Below are 11476 nucleotides of genomic sequence, written 5' to 3'. Positions count from 1 at the left end.
CTGGCTGCCCCGCACCCGCAGCCCCTCTTTATGGATGGGGGGACATTCCTATGGTCAGTGCTCTCAGGGCAAGTGGGGGCTGGCCTGGGGCTGGACCTCCAAAAGTGGGATGTCTGAGAGTGATATGGGCCCCCCGCTTATCCCATGACCTCTGCTCCCCAGGCCTCGGGCACCCTGCCCTGCACCAGAACCTGCCCCCTGGCTTCCCCACCTCTGTGCCCGGCTCGGTGCCCTCCGTGTTCCCCCTCCCCCAGGATGCCCCCACACAGCTCCTCATCCTGCCCTCGGAGCCCACGCCCCACGCCACCCCTCACGCGCTTGGTAAGGGCCTCCGGGGCCTGGCTGTTTGCTCATGGGGCTGTTGGCCGAGGGCCTAGTCGGGGACAGTCTCTGGGGAGCGGGAGAGGGTGAGGCAGGTGCCTGGCCAGACCCAGGTGGGACTTTGAGGTGGATCATCTGGGGACTGGGTGGGCTGGGAGGACTGAGGGAGGGGAAGCAGCGGGGTAGGCCCTCGGTGCCCGGCTGGGGCTGACCGCCCTCTGGCCCTGCCTACAGCTGAAGTCATGGACCAGGCCTCACTGTGGCCCCCCATGTACGGGAGCCGGGGCCCCACCTCCCACATGCAGCACCCGGGCCAGCTCCCCGTGTATTCCCGCTCTCAGCTGCTGCGGCAGCAGGAGATTTACGCCCTGCAGCAGCAGCAGCAGCAACAGCAACAGCAACAGCAACAACAGCAGCAGCAACAGCAGCAGCAGCGGGCTGCCCAGGCCCTGGAGCTGCAGCGGGCTGCCCATTTCCAGGTACCACCTTGACGGCCACAGCCAGTGAGGACCCAGGGCAATTTTCCCCCTCCCTATACCAGCTTGGCTGGCCCCAGGAGCCCCTCCACACCTCCTGGCAACAGAGGATGCACAGGTGCAGAGGGGCCACCTGGCTGACCCTCTTCCCCAACTCAACAGCGGAAGCCTGAGGACCACCACCTGGAGCTAGAAGAGCCCACCCAGGAGAAGGCCCTGAAGTCCACCCACAAGCCAGTTGCCTTAACCCCCATGGCCAAGAGCGGCCCCTCACCTGCCGCCGCAGGCCCGGTCAAGCTGCCGCCCTGCTGCCACTCACCCACCCTGAAGCCCCCTACCAGTTGTCCCACACCACCACCTTGCCCCAGCGCCCCCTGCACTTTATCCGTCTGCCCTGCCCGCAGCCCAGGGCCCAGCTCCAAGGTGCCCAGCGCCGAAGACCAGAGTGGGGAGGGCCGGCGGGCCGGAGCCAGCCTCACCACATTGGAACCAGGTGAGCTGGGGCAGCACCATCCTGGCCCAACCCTCCACCTGAGGCCACCCCCTCCTGGACAGGCAGAGCTGATTACAGGGTCTGCCTGTCACCAACCTAAGCCCCCGTAGGGTGCAGGGGCATGCCACCTGCCCCTCCTTCCTCCTTCCTCTTCACCTGGCTCTGGACGGTCCATAGAGAAGGAGCACATGGGTCCCCGCTGCCTCCCTCCCTGCCCTTGGCAGTGGGGGCTGGAGGAAGGTCAGGCCTGGCGGCCAGCACTGGGAGCTGATCAGGTGGCAGGGCCCTTGGGGATGCCAGACCAGGACCTGTCCCCAGCCCTGAGCCTGGGACTCAGCGAAGCTGGGCATCTCAGCCAACTGCGACCAGCGGCCCTGCTTGGGTCTGCGCAAGGAGGACCTGTGCCCACCATTCCCCAGCCGCCACGTGGTTCTCTGGATCAGGCTGAGAACCGAGCTCTGGAAACCGTGTGGGACGTAAAACCCATCCCAGTTCCACAGTGAGGAGACTGAGCCCAGGAGGTTTTGTGTAGTTCTTATGGAGTTAGTGGGCGCAATGCCTCAGCGCCTGCCGGCTCTTTGTCCGGGGAGAGCCCTGATTCAGGCATCATGCTTAAACCCCTTCCTGGTGGGCCACACTGTACCCTCCAGAGGTGCCCTGGGGCTCTCCTCCTGCCACCCCCCAGACCGCTGTGCCCAGGCCCTGCCTCAGGCCCAGAGGGCTGGCGGGGACCCCCACAATGGTCGCCCCGTCCTATGGCAGAGCCTCACCTCCTGCCCTGCCTCTCCTGACCTGTTCCCTCTTTCACAGACCTGCCTCCAGGATACCTGCGCCCCACGCCTGGCATGGGCTTCTCTGCCTCCCTGCCCTCAGGAGGGCACTCATCTGACCTCCCGGACCCCGAAACTATGCAAACTGCCGCCCCAGGGGCTGAGCCTGAGCCTGTGAGGACGTTCCTGCCCAGGGAGCCACCCCCCTGCAGCCCCAGGAGCCTGGAGGAGGAGTCTGGGCTGCTCTCAGGGGCCAGGGAGGCCACCCAGGACCTTGCCGCCACACCCCACCCCGCTGAGCGGGGACCCCCAGGGAAGGCAGAGGACCCCAGCCCACTTGAAGGGCTGCAAGAACTGCAATTTGGGGCCCTCCTCGAGGGAGGGGCCCCTGAGGCCACCGGCCAGGCTAATTCTACTCAGGGAAGGGCGCAAGAAGAGAGGACCAGAGAGGAGGTGGTGCAGGGACCCCCACTAGGGGCCTCCCCTCAAGCCCTGCAGCAGCAAGCAGGGAGCCCTGGTGCCCTGGAGGAGGACGAGGAGGGCCTGGGGCTTGCCCCGGAAGAGGCCCAGCTGCAGGAGGGAGGTGTGGAGGACTCCGAGGAGGACTGGGGGGCTCCCAGCAGCAGCCACCCACCCAGAGCACTGCTGGGGCTAGATGCCTTGGTGGCCGCCACTGTGGACCTGGGGGACCTGCCCAGCCTGAGCCTGCTGGACCCTCTCCCCCCCGCGACCTCTGGGCCCCCCAGCACAGCCACCCTGCCCCGTAGCTCAGGGATTCACGGAATCGCCCTGCTCAGCGAGCTGGCAGACCTGGAGACCCAGCGACAGAGGAGCCAGCGGGCCACGCAAGGTGAGCTCTGCCTGCAGCCTTCCCCCAGGGCCTGGAGCCGGGCCCTGGGGACCAGGCCACCCTCCATGTGGTTTTGGAGGAGGAGGGCAGCACTCACGTGTGCTGTCTGCATTTCCCATGGGACATGGTAAGACCCAGGACCCGAGGGCAGATGGAGACCTTGTGACAGGAAAGGGGCAGTCGGCTCCAACCTCCCCCTCCACGGGACCCCCACCACTCAGCTCCATGGCTCCTGGCCCCGGGCCTGGTGTGGCCAGTGTGGGAAATGTCTGCCTCTCCTCCCAGGCCCAGGGGACAGAGCACCAAGGCGGGGGTCGGCTGGACCACCAGGTCTGAGCCTCCGGGCTGAGTCAGCAGGCATTCCTGCTGCAGGCAACCGCAGGACAAGGAGCCCCTGGGCTCACCAGCCACCCAGGACCCGAGAGTGGGCAGGGCAGGGCCGTGGGCCAGCAGGGTGAGCTGGAGACTGCGGCCCGCTGCCAGGCTGGGGCCTGACCACCTCAGAGGCCCAAGGGCCAGACTCTGCTGGGCAGGTCCCAGCTCTGCCCCCACCTGGTCAGGACCCCACATGGTCCCCTCCTGCCCCCAGTAGTCCACTTCCTCTTCCTGCCAGAGCAGTGCCATGTTCCCCTTTGACCCCAGAGGAAGTCCCTCCTGGGGGGAGCACCCCAGCCGGGCACGGTGCTGCAGGACGTCTGTAGAAAGGGCCTCACACAGCCCTTCTTTTCCTGAAGCACACAGCTCCCCACGCCCCTGTGCCCCTGTGTGCTGTGTGGGGATGGAGTGAGTGTCCCAGTAAAGCCGACTTCCCCCAAGGCCTCTGTCCCTCTCGGCGTGTGGCTGCAGGGAGGCCTGGCCTGGCCACCACTCTGGCTGTGACCTGGGCAGGGGAGCCGCTGTGGAGCAGCGCCAGGACACGCCTGCCCTGGAGGTGCACCCAGCAGCCCTTCCAGGGCCCTCTGCTCCTGCTGGAATGGACTCCCAGCTGGACCCCCAGGGAGACCTCGCTGGGCCTCCTGGCCACATACAGCAGGGTCACCCAGGGTAAGCCCAGTGCCAGGGACTCCCATGCGAGCATCCCGTAGCAGTGGAGGGGATGGCTTAAGGGGCACCAAGTGACTGTGGCGCACGTGTGCACTTGTGTGTGTGTGTGTGTGTGTGTGTGTGTGCGCGCACGCTGTGGCTGCCAGCTGGACCAGGGCCCATTCATTGAGTAAATACATGCAGAGCACGTGTTCTGCGTAGGAGGCCAAGTTTCGCAGGCCAGTGCAGGCGCTGACTGTCAGGCCAGGTCTCCTGCGGCCCGGGTGGTGGAGTTCAGGCTGCCCGAGACACCCTGCAGCAGCCACACCCCCTCTGCCCATCCCTTCGATGGGCTCTTCCTAAGCCATGTCCAGCAGTAACTGTTCCTGACAAGTACAGTGACCACTTTGGCTGAAATGAACCTGATAAGTTTCATTCTGCACCACAGAGCAGGATTCAGAGGGACCCGTGGGGCCTGGACCCCAAGGAGACCCCAGGGTACTTCAGGCCCCCTGCCTTCTGAGGCCTGCAGGTCCAGCTGTGTGAGGCCAGTAAGGGCTGCACACCTGTGGCCTTGAGGGCACCTGGAGAAAGCCCAGGGGAGAAGCAGAGAGGCTCTGGTGGCTCACAGTGACCCCAAGGGACAGGCCACCAGAGCTTGTGGCTGAAAGGGGCTTGTCCATGGACCTCTGCTCCTGCCCACTGAGGGAAGTCCCCAACCCTCCTCCCTGCCAGTTTCAGGACCCTGGACTGTCTGAGGCTGAGGGCTCCCTGTGGTGGAGACTGGCAGTGGCCTTGACTGTGTCTGGAGGTCTGGGTGTCTGGCAGCTGCCCCTCTGGGCAGCCCCTGCCATCTGGGCCCCAGGTCTGGAGTAGACTCACCCTGTCTTCTGGGCTCTCTGCCTCCTTGCCCCACACGGGGTGTCCCTGACCCTGAAGACGAGAATCCGCCCGTCCCTTTGTGGTTGGGTTCAGGGGCCCTCGGCAGGGCACAGCTGTGCCCTCCTGGGAGGTCTCCCTCGGCTGTGTTTGCCCTGACCCGCCGGGTGGGCCCCCCACCTGCCCCTTGCCGTTCAGAGCTCTAGGTGGAGAGGCCCTGGGGACCCTGTGACAGCTCCTCCGCACGCACTCCTGTCTGCTCTGCTGGCAGGTTCTGTCTTTGCAGCCAACTACAATCCATTATGGTCTCTCTTTATTCTGATGACCAGATTGCCCAGGTTTGGCCGGAGGAGCCCTTTGGCTAGTTCCTGTGTGCTGTCAATGTGTCCCTGTCCTTGATACTCATTGATTTATTTGTTTTTGGTACCGAGATTGAACACAGGGTTGCTGTACCACTGAGGCACATTCCCAGCCTTTTTATTTTCTATTTTGAGACAGGATCTTGCTAAGTTACTTAGCGTCTCTCTAAGTTGCTGAGGCTGGCCTTGAACTTGCAATCCTCCTGCCTTAGCCTCCCGGGCCACTGGGATGACAGGCGTGTGCCACCACACCTGGCTCCTGTCGTTGCTTTCTGAAGTACCAAACATCCACCAGCTCAATGTCTGACTGCACACTGGACTGTCCCTCCCTGGCCCTGACTCCGGGGTTTCCCTTGTCCCGCTGTCACTAGTGAGGTAACCTGGGACACCCGGCTCGGCCCCCACTCTGGTCCCCAGGTGAACCTCTATGCCTTCTCCCTTACTGTGGTCAGCCATGCCCACTGCTGCCTACCCCGGGGCCAGAGCTTGCAGTCTCCTCTGCCCAGGTGGGCTGGGAGGAAGGGGCACAGCCCAGCCTGCCTCGGGGCCTGGAGAGGTGCAGGGAGCGCTGGGGGCAGGACTGGAGGAACTGTGAGGGCCTCCAGGAAGAGAGACAGAGCAGGAAGCAGCACCCTGCCCGGGCCAGGGCCTGCTCTGTCCCCCGGAAGCCCCCACCAGGCCTGGCCGCCCTGTTCACAAAGAATGGGGGAATTGCCATCCCCCCTCCCATGACCGCCACCACCCTGCAGCTGCTCCTGGGGCCTCCGTCAAGCTGGCAGGAGGGTGGACAGGCGTATGGACGCAGGGGTGAGCAGTGGGTAGCTCCTGGAGGTGGTGAGCTCGTCCCTGGAGCCACCGTGACGAGCCCAGCTCAGCCGTGTGGGTCTGCGATGGGGAAGGGTCTGCCCCGGAGTGAACTTGGCTGTGGCAGTGCCGGTGCTGGCTCTGTGTCCTGAGAGATGCCGTGAGCCGCGCCACAGTCGGCTCTGGGCAGCAGCTGCTCTCCCCAATGTGAGTCCTTCCCCCAGGGCAGGAGCCTCGGGCCCCAGCCCATCTGCCCCTGCAGCCAGGGCCTTCTCCCCCACCTGGAGCTGCTGGGGCTCAAGGCACCTTCCCTGTGGCCTGGCCCTGGTCCTTAGTCCTCACATCAGGACTGGGCACTCCAGGGGCTGGGGCTGTGCTGCCGTGGGGGCTGACATCAGGAGTCTCTTTAAGGGCAGTGTGTGACCCTTACTGACCCTCCTGTCCCCCCAGCAGAAGAGGATGAGGACGTGCTAGCCTTCAACCTGCAGCACCTGGCCACACTGGCTACCGCCTGGTCCCTGGTAGAAGCCGCCAGCCCAGACAGCTCCTTCTCCTCAGCCCAGCCCCCTGCTGCAGACCCTGGTGGCCCCAGGCTCACCCCCCGCATGCAGATCCTACAGCGCAAGGACACCTGGACCCCCAAGACCAAGCCTGTGAGTGGCAGTTCCAGGGCACACAGCCAGTGCCATGACAGGGCAGGCACTGCCCACCAGCCCTGCCCTAAGGCTCTGGCCCGGCTCTCAGGCCCGTGTGCCCCTGCACACAGGTCTGCCCCTTGAAGGCTGCCATCGACCAGCTGGACACACAGGAGGTGGAGATGCGCATGCAGCTGGCAGAGCTGCAACGGCGCTACAAGGAGAAGCAGCGAGAGCTGGCGCGCCTGCAGCGACGGCATGACCATGAGTACGTGGGGGCGGCACCTGGGACAGTGCTAGGGCAGATGCAGGTTCCAGCCAGGCCATGCTGGCTGCCTTTGGGCAGGGGCCTCGCCAGGTCTCCAGGAAACTGGGGTCCCGGAGGCTCCTCAGTGGTGGTGATAGCCCTGAGACCTGGGGGTGAGACTTCAGACAGAGCAGGCTGTCTCCCAGAGACCAGTCCACAGGGTGTCGAGGAGAGGGGACCAGTGCCAAGGCCGTCTGGCTGGGAGTGGGGGCTCCAGGAGCAGAGGTTAGCCCGCAGGGCCATGGGGGCGGGAGCTCCTGGCCCGTGTGTGCTGGACAGCTGGAGCCCAGAGGCCGGGAGGGGCAGGGTTCTGCAGCCAGAGCTGCAGGTTGGGGGAGCCTCTGACAGCTCTCCTCTGGCCCCCAGGAGAGAGGAGAGCTCTCGGAGCCCTGCGCGGCGGGGGCCTGGCCGCCCCAGAAAGCGCAGACACTCCAGCTCGCTGTCTGCCCTGCGTCCTGGGGGCCAGCTGGCCAGGAGCGAGGGCAAGAAGGCCAAGTGAGTGTGGGTGTTGGGAACAGGGTGGGCAGGGCTGGGCTGGCGCTCACGGCCTGGACAGCAGGGCTTTCTGTCCCTGCTGCCTGGGCTGCGGCTGCCCTTCACACCTTGTCTGAAGGCCCAGCACGGCCCTTCCAGGACTCGAGGACAGGGTCCTGGGGACAGAGCCCCACTGGGGCAGGCACTGCCAGTGCAGACAACAGCTGCAGTCACCATGTCCGCGCCACCCTCGGGAAGCCCCGGCCCCCATGTTGGGCCACACCGCCCCGGGACCTGGCCCCGTATGTGAGGCGGCGTGGCGTAAAAGGCTCTTTATCTGCACTGTATAAAGTCGCGGTCACGCTGCGCTGCTGCGCACGCTGCCGCGGAGGTTATTATCCATTACCCGCCCGGCGCTGTCGACGGCGCACTCCCGGGCCGGGCATAATTGTCCTTCTCGGCTACAAATTGCCTCTCCCGGCAGGCCCATTTACATAAATCCTCCGAGCTCCTCAGAACGCGATTGGCGCGCGCGCTTGTGCACCGCATCAATCCCGATGATTTGGTAATAATAGTTAAATCGGCACTAAATGGTTCCTTCAATTAAGACAGAGGCAAAAAATTAATCTCAGGGCTTTATGTCACAAAACATTAGCAAATGCAGAGAAGGTTACGGGGCGGGGAGTGTGCGTGGGCTGCAGGAGGGGGTCCACCATATGGCTGGGCATTGCCCGGCGGTCCCTCCCTGCCCAGGTGTCTCCCAGTGGGGGTCTCCCTTTGAGAACCAGCAGGCACCCTGGGGCTGCTGGGCAGGAAGGGCCACTGGAGGCCAGGCCCTGGCCAGGGTCTCTGTCGTGGAGCCCGTACAGAGGCATGGCTTCTCCCTGCCCTCCTTCGCTGCAACCCCAGCCTGAAGCCTTGACCTCGGGACAGCATTGCTGACCCACAGAAGCCGCAGCCTCGGGGCCGGGAAGGAAACCCGGCCCAGAGAGCAGGTCCCTGCCTCTCCCCCACCTCCGGCTTCTGTCCCCACTCTCCATCCACACGCTACAAGACTCGAGGCTGCAGCCAGCAGTTGGGCCCAGGGGATGGGCCCTCTGCCCTGCCGGAAGTGGGAGGGTCAAGCAGGGTGGGCAGGAAGCTGGGGGCTAGGAGGATCTCACTGCAGGGCTTCCTGCCCGGCCTTCTCAGCCCACAGAGGCCCGGCCTCCTTGCTGGACAGGAAGGTGACGAGGGACGTCTGGCCCCACAAGGCCAGACTGGGTCAGCCTCTCAGTCCCCGTCTGCGACCCAGTGTCACGAGCAGCCACACTCCCTTCTGCACCCCGTGGGCAGGGCAGGGTTGACGGGCTGCCGAGCCCCCAGCCCCTGTCCAACTGCGGGCAGGCAAACACACGCCAGTTTCCCCAGGCACGTGGGGTGGTGAGGAGCGTCGAGCCTGTCTCCTGCGCCGCACTGATCCTGGGTCAGCCCAGCCCAGCTCCCCGCCTGGAGGAGGCCGCACAGCTGCAGGCCCTGGGGAAGTGGAGACACAGCCCCTCTGGGAGGTGGACGGGGGGTTCGGCTGCCTCCACAAGACCCCCTTGGAGGGCTGAGCCTGTGGGGGGCCCAGGGGACTTGGAGGGAGAGTGTGTGTTTATGTGGCTGTTGCCCCACCCCACCCCTTCTGAAGTGGACCCTGACCTCAGGAAGCTGTCCCAGTGCCTTCTGTCCCAGCTCTGGTAGGGCCTGGCCTTGGACACTTGCCAAAGGCCAGGCCTGGACTCGTGTGATCCCCACCCCAACCTGGCAGTAACCGTGTTACTGCCCGATTTCCAGGTGGAAAGACTGAGTCCACTGTCCCAGTCACCAGGGGCCAGGTAGCTGCACAGCCCTGGCTCCTGGGGGCTGGGCTTCCTCTTGGGGGCTGGGGCCTCACCAGTGGTTAAGACTGGACACCACTGAGAGCTTTCTCCCCAGCAGGGTAGAAGGATGGGGTGGGATAAAGAAGCGCCCCACTTCCATCACAGCCCTGCAGGGAGCAGGTGCAGACACAGAGGTGCCCCGATCGCCAAGGGCCTGTGGTCAGGAGGCAGAGCATATTGGTGGGGAGTCAAGTGTCCAGAAGAGCTCAGTACTGGCCCAGACTCTGACCCCCAGCAGAGACCCATCCGGGAAGGCGCAGGGGGCTGTCCTAGGCACACAGGGACTGTGGGAACAAGGCTTAGGCTCCTGGGCAGAGCTGCTGTGCCCATGCCTGTGCCCACCTTGCCCACCACTGCCTGTGCCCCCAGGGCAGTGAGGGCCAGCCTAAGCCTACTGTGTGCAGAGCTTCGAGGCCGCGAGGAGCCCAGGAAGAAGCGGAGCAAGCTGGAGGACAGCGTCTATGTGGGCCTGCAGCCGTCCTCCGGGGTGAGTCTATAGCTTGTCCCCCAAGATCGACCTGAGCCAGGGACACTGGAACGCCCACTGCTCCTGATGCCCTCCGTCCTCCAGCAGGGGTGGCCCCCTGCGGACAGGAAGACAGCTCCCTTAGGCCGAGCACCCTCTGGGGAGGCTCTGGATGCAGTGTCCACCAGGTGCATACCTGGTGCTGGCCCTTCTGCTGAGCCCAATATCCTTCACCCAGCACCAGGGCCCCTGAATAGGATGCTGAGGTAGGGGCCACTCAGTGGGGCAGTAGGGCAGTGCCATTGGGGAGCTGCCTTCGAGCCCAGCGTGGGCAGAGGCAAGCCCAAAGCCCGAGAGGCTGTGGCCACGGTGGGCCAGGATGTAGCCACGGCCTCCTCGTCCTCAGGAGAAGGTGCGGTGCAAGAAGAGCAACACTCAGGGTGAGCTGGGGTCCTCTGTGGCCCACCAGGTGGCCCAGCTGAAGCCGAAGGTCAAGAGCAAGGGTCTGCCCAGTGGCCTCAGCCCCTTCCAGAGAAAGGAGGCTGCCCCAGGTGGGCGCATCCGGAAGAAGCTGTCCCGAGCCAAGAGTGCCAAGGTGTCCAGGGCAGCCCGGCACTCACAGCCTGACGGTGACGGCGGCAGGGAGATGCCAGTGGGGGCCACGGCACACGAAGCAGGCACGTTGCTGGTGGGCAGGGTCACAGCCAGGACTCCAGGCCTGGAGGGGGGGACAGGGGCGTGGGCACTGCCAGAGCCAGGTCAGGCTCATGGAGCTGGGCAGACCTGGGAGGACCTCTCACTGGGACAGGCTGGGAAGGGCCCTCACGGCCAGGGCAGAGCTCAGCGGCTCTCCCTGTGGAGGAAAGAGGCCCTTGGATACATCCTGGAAATGGGGGTTAAAAATAGCCTCTGCCCTCCGGGGCCTCCATTCCTGCAGTGTCCGGCCAGGGGTTATCTCCCCAGCAGCCATGTGTCCAGGAACAGGAGCCTGGAAAAACAGACACTTCCTCCCTCCCCGGCCCCTCCCCCAGGGTCAGGGGCTGCGGAGAGCAAAGGGAAGCCCTGCTGGGGGTGGGGTGCAGGAAGCCAGCCATCTGGGCCCCAGGATGCGGAGAGGGGACAGAGGGGACGGGCCGCCTGGGGAGGGGCCCAGCCATGCAAATTGGGGCTGTAGAAAGAAAACCCCTTCCCCTCCCCCACCGAACACCCTCAGCTTGAGGGCTGGGTCCCCGAGTTCCACCAAGAGCAGCCCTAGAGCAGCCCAGAGGGAGTTCATGACAGGCTGGACCTCCAGTCCCCACAGGCCCCCCTCCCACCCCCAGATGGCAAGGCTCAGCCCCCTTTGCTGTCCCCAGGCAGCGGCTATGACAGTGAGGACTGCCAGGCCCTCCTGGAGACCGCGGCGGCCCCCACGGAGCCCGGGCTGCTGCTGCACTCGGGGTCTGGGGCAGCGGTGCTGGGGCCCTCGCCCTCCTCTGTGGTCAAGATGGAAGCCAACCAGAAGGCCAAGAAGAAGAAGGAGCGGCAGGGCTTGCCAGGTAACAGGAGGCCAGGCCAGCGGGCAGCAGGGCTGCACCCACAGCCAGAACCCATGACGGCCTCCCTCCCTCCCACAGGGGCCTGCCGCCTGTCCAGCCCCGAGGGCGAAGTCAAGATCAAGCGGCGGACGGTGAAGGCCAAGGTGGGCGCCAAAATGGAGCGGGCCCCAGGCCGGC

At 65.3% G+C, this 11476-nt stretch overlaps 1 protein-coding gene across 1 annotated transcript in view; it reads left to right on the top strand.

Moving 5' to 3' along the window:
• Nucleotides 1–11476, top strand: part of Bahcc1 (BAH domain and coiled-coil containing 1) — a 60135-nt gene that overhangs the window by 41693 nt on the left and 6966 nt on the right. The window contains exons 7-18 of the mRNA XM_048796598.1: nucleotides 1–53; nucleotides 163–321; nucleotides 556–800; nucleotides 960–1290; nucleotides 2101–2910; nucleotides 6426–6628; nucleotides 6742–6878; nucleotides 7284–7412; nucleotides 9665–9782; nucleotides 10168–10438; nucleotides 11117–11299; nucleotides 11378–11470. The exon at nucleotides 1–53 is cut by the window's left edge and continues 8 nt beyond it. Of these exons, the coding sequence (XP_048652555.1) occupies nucleotides 1–53; nucleotides 163–321; nucleotides 556–800; nucleotides 960–1290; nucleotides 2101–2910; nucleotides 6426–6628; nucleotides 6742–6878; nucleotides 7284–7412; nucleotides 9665–9782; nucleotides 10168–10438; nucleotides 11117–11299; nucleotides 11378–11470 (2732 nt within the window). The remainder of the gene's footprint in view (nucleotides 54–162; nucleotides 322–555; nucleotides 801–959; nucleotides 1291–2100; nucleotides 2911–6425; nucleotides 6629–6741; nucleotides 6879–7283; nucleotides 7413–9664; nucleotides 9783–10167; nucleotides 10439–11116; nucleotides 11300–11377; nucleotides 11471–11476) is intronic.

This window comes from Marmota marmota, unplaced genomic scaffold (assembly GCF_001458135.2).
Source record: "Marmota marmota marmota unplaced genomic scaffold, marMar, whole genome shotgun sequence".
Lineage (NCBI taxonomy): Eukaryota > Metazoa > Chordata > Mammalia > Rodentia > Sciuridae > Marmota > Marmota marmota.
Note: the sequence above shows the minus strand (reverse complement) of the source record. Positions and strands in the feature narration are given on the sequence as shown.